The 218-nt window shown below is 63.8% G+C and overlaps 1 protein-coding gene across 1 annotated transcript in view; it reads left to right on the forward strand.

Annotated features, from left to right (window-relative positions):
• Window positions 1-42: 42 nt before the first annotated feature.
• LOC104511547 (low-density lipoprotein receptor-related protein 1-like) overlaps window positions 43-218 on the forward strand; it is a gene marked incomplete at both ends in the record, with an annotated part of 12,779 nt that continues 12,603 nt past the window's right edge. Inside the window, one exon of the mRNA XM_010154208.1 lies at window positions 43-176. Within this exon, the coding sequence (XP_010152510.1) occupies window positions 43-176 (134 nt within the window). The remainder of the gene's footprint in view (window positions 177-218) is intronic.

A 218-nucleotide genomic window follows, 5' to 3' on the forward strand; every position in this document is an offset into this window, starting at 1 on the left:
GGGGCTCCTGGTGTGGTTCCTTGCAGCCGCCACCGACTGCAGCAGCTATTTCAAGCTGGGGGTGAAGGGTACCACGTTCCAGAAGTGCGAACACACCTCTCTGTGCTATGCTCCGAGCTGGGTGTGCGATGGGGCGAACGACTGCGGAGACTACTCCGACGCGCGCAACTGCCCAGGTGAGAACGGGGGGAGGAGAGGGGACTTTGGCGTGGGGGAGC

Source organism: Eurypyga helias, unplaced genomic scaffold (genome assembly GCF_000690775.1).
Source record: "Eurypyga helias isolate BGI_N326 unplaced genomic scaffold, ASM69077v1 scaffold34616, whole genome shotgun sequence".
NCBI classification, from domain to species: Eukaryota; Metazoa; Chordata; class Aves; order Eurypygiformes; family Eurypygidae; genus Eurypyga; species Eurypyga helias.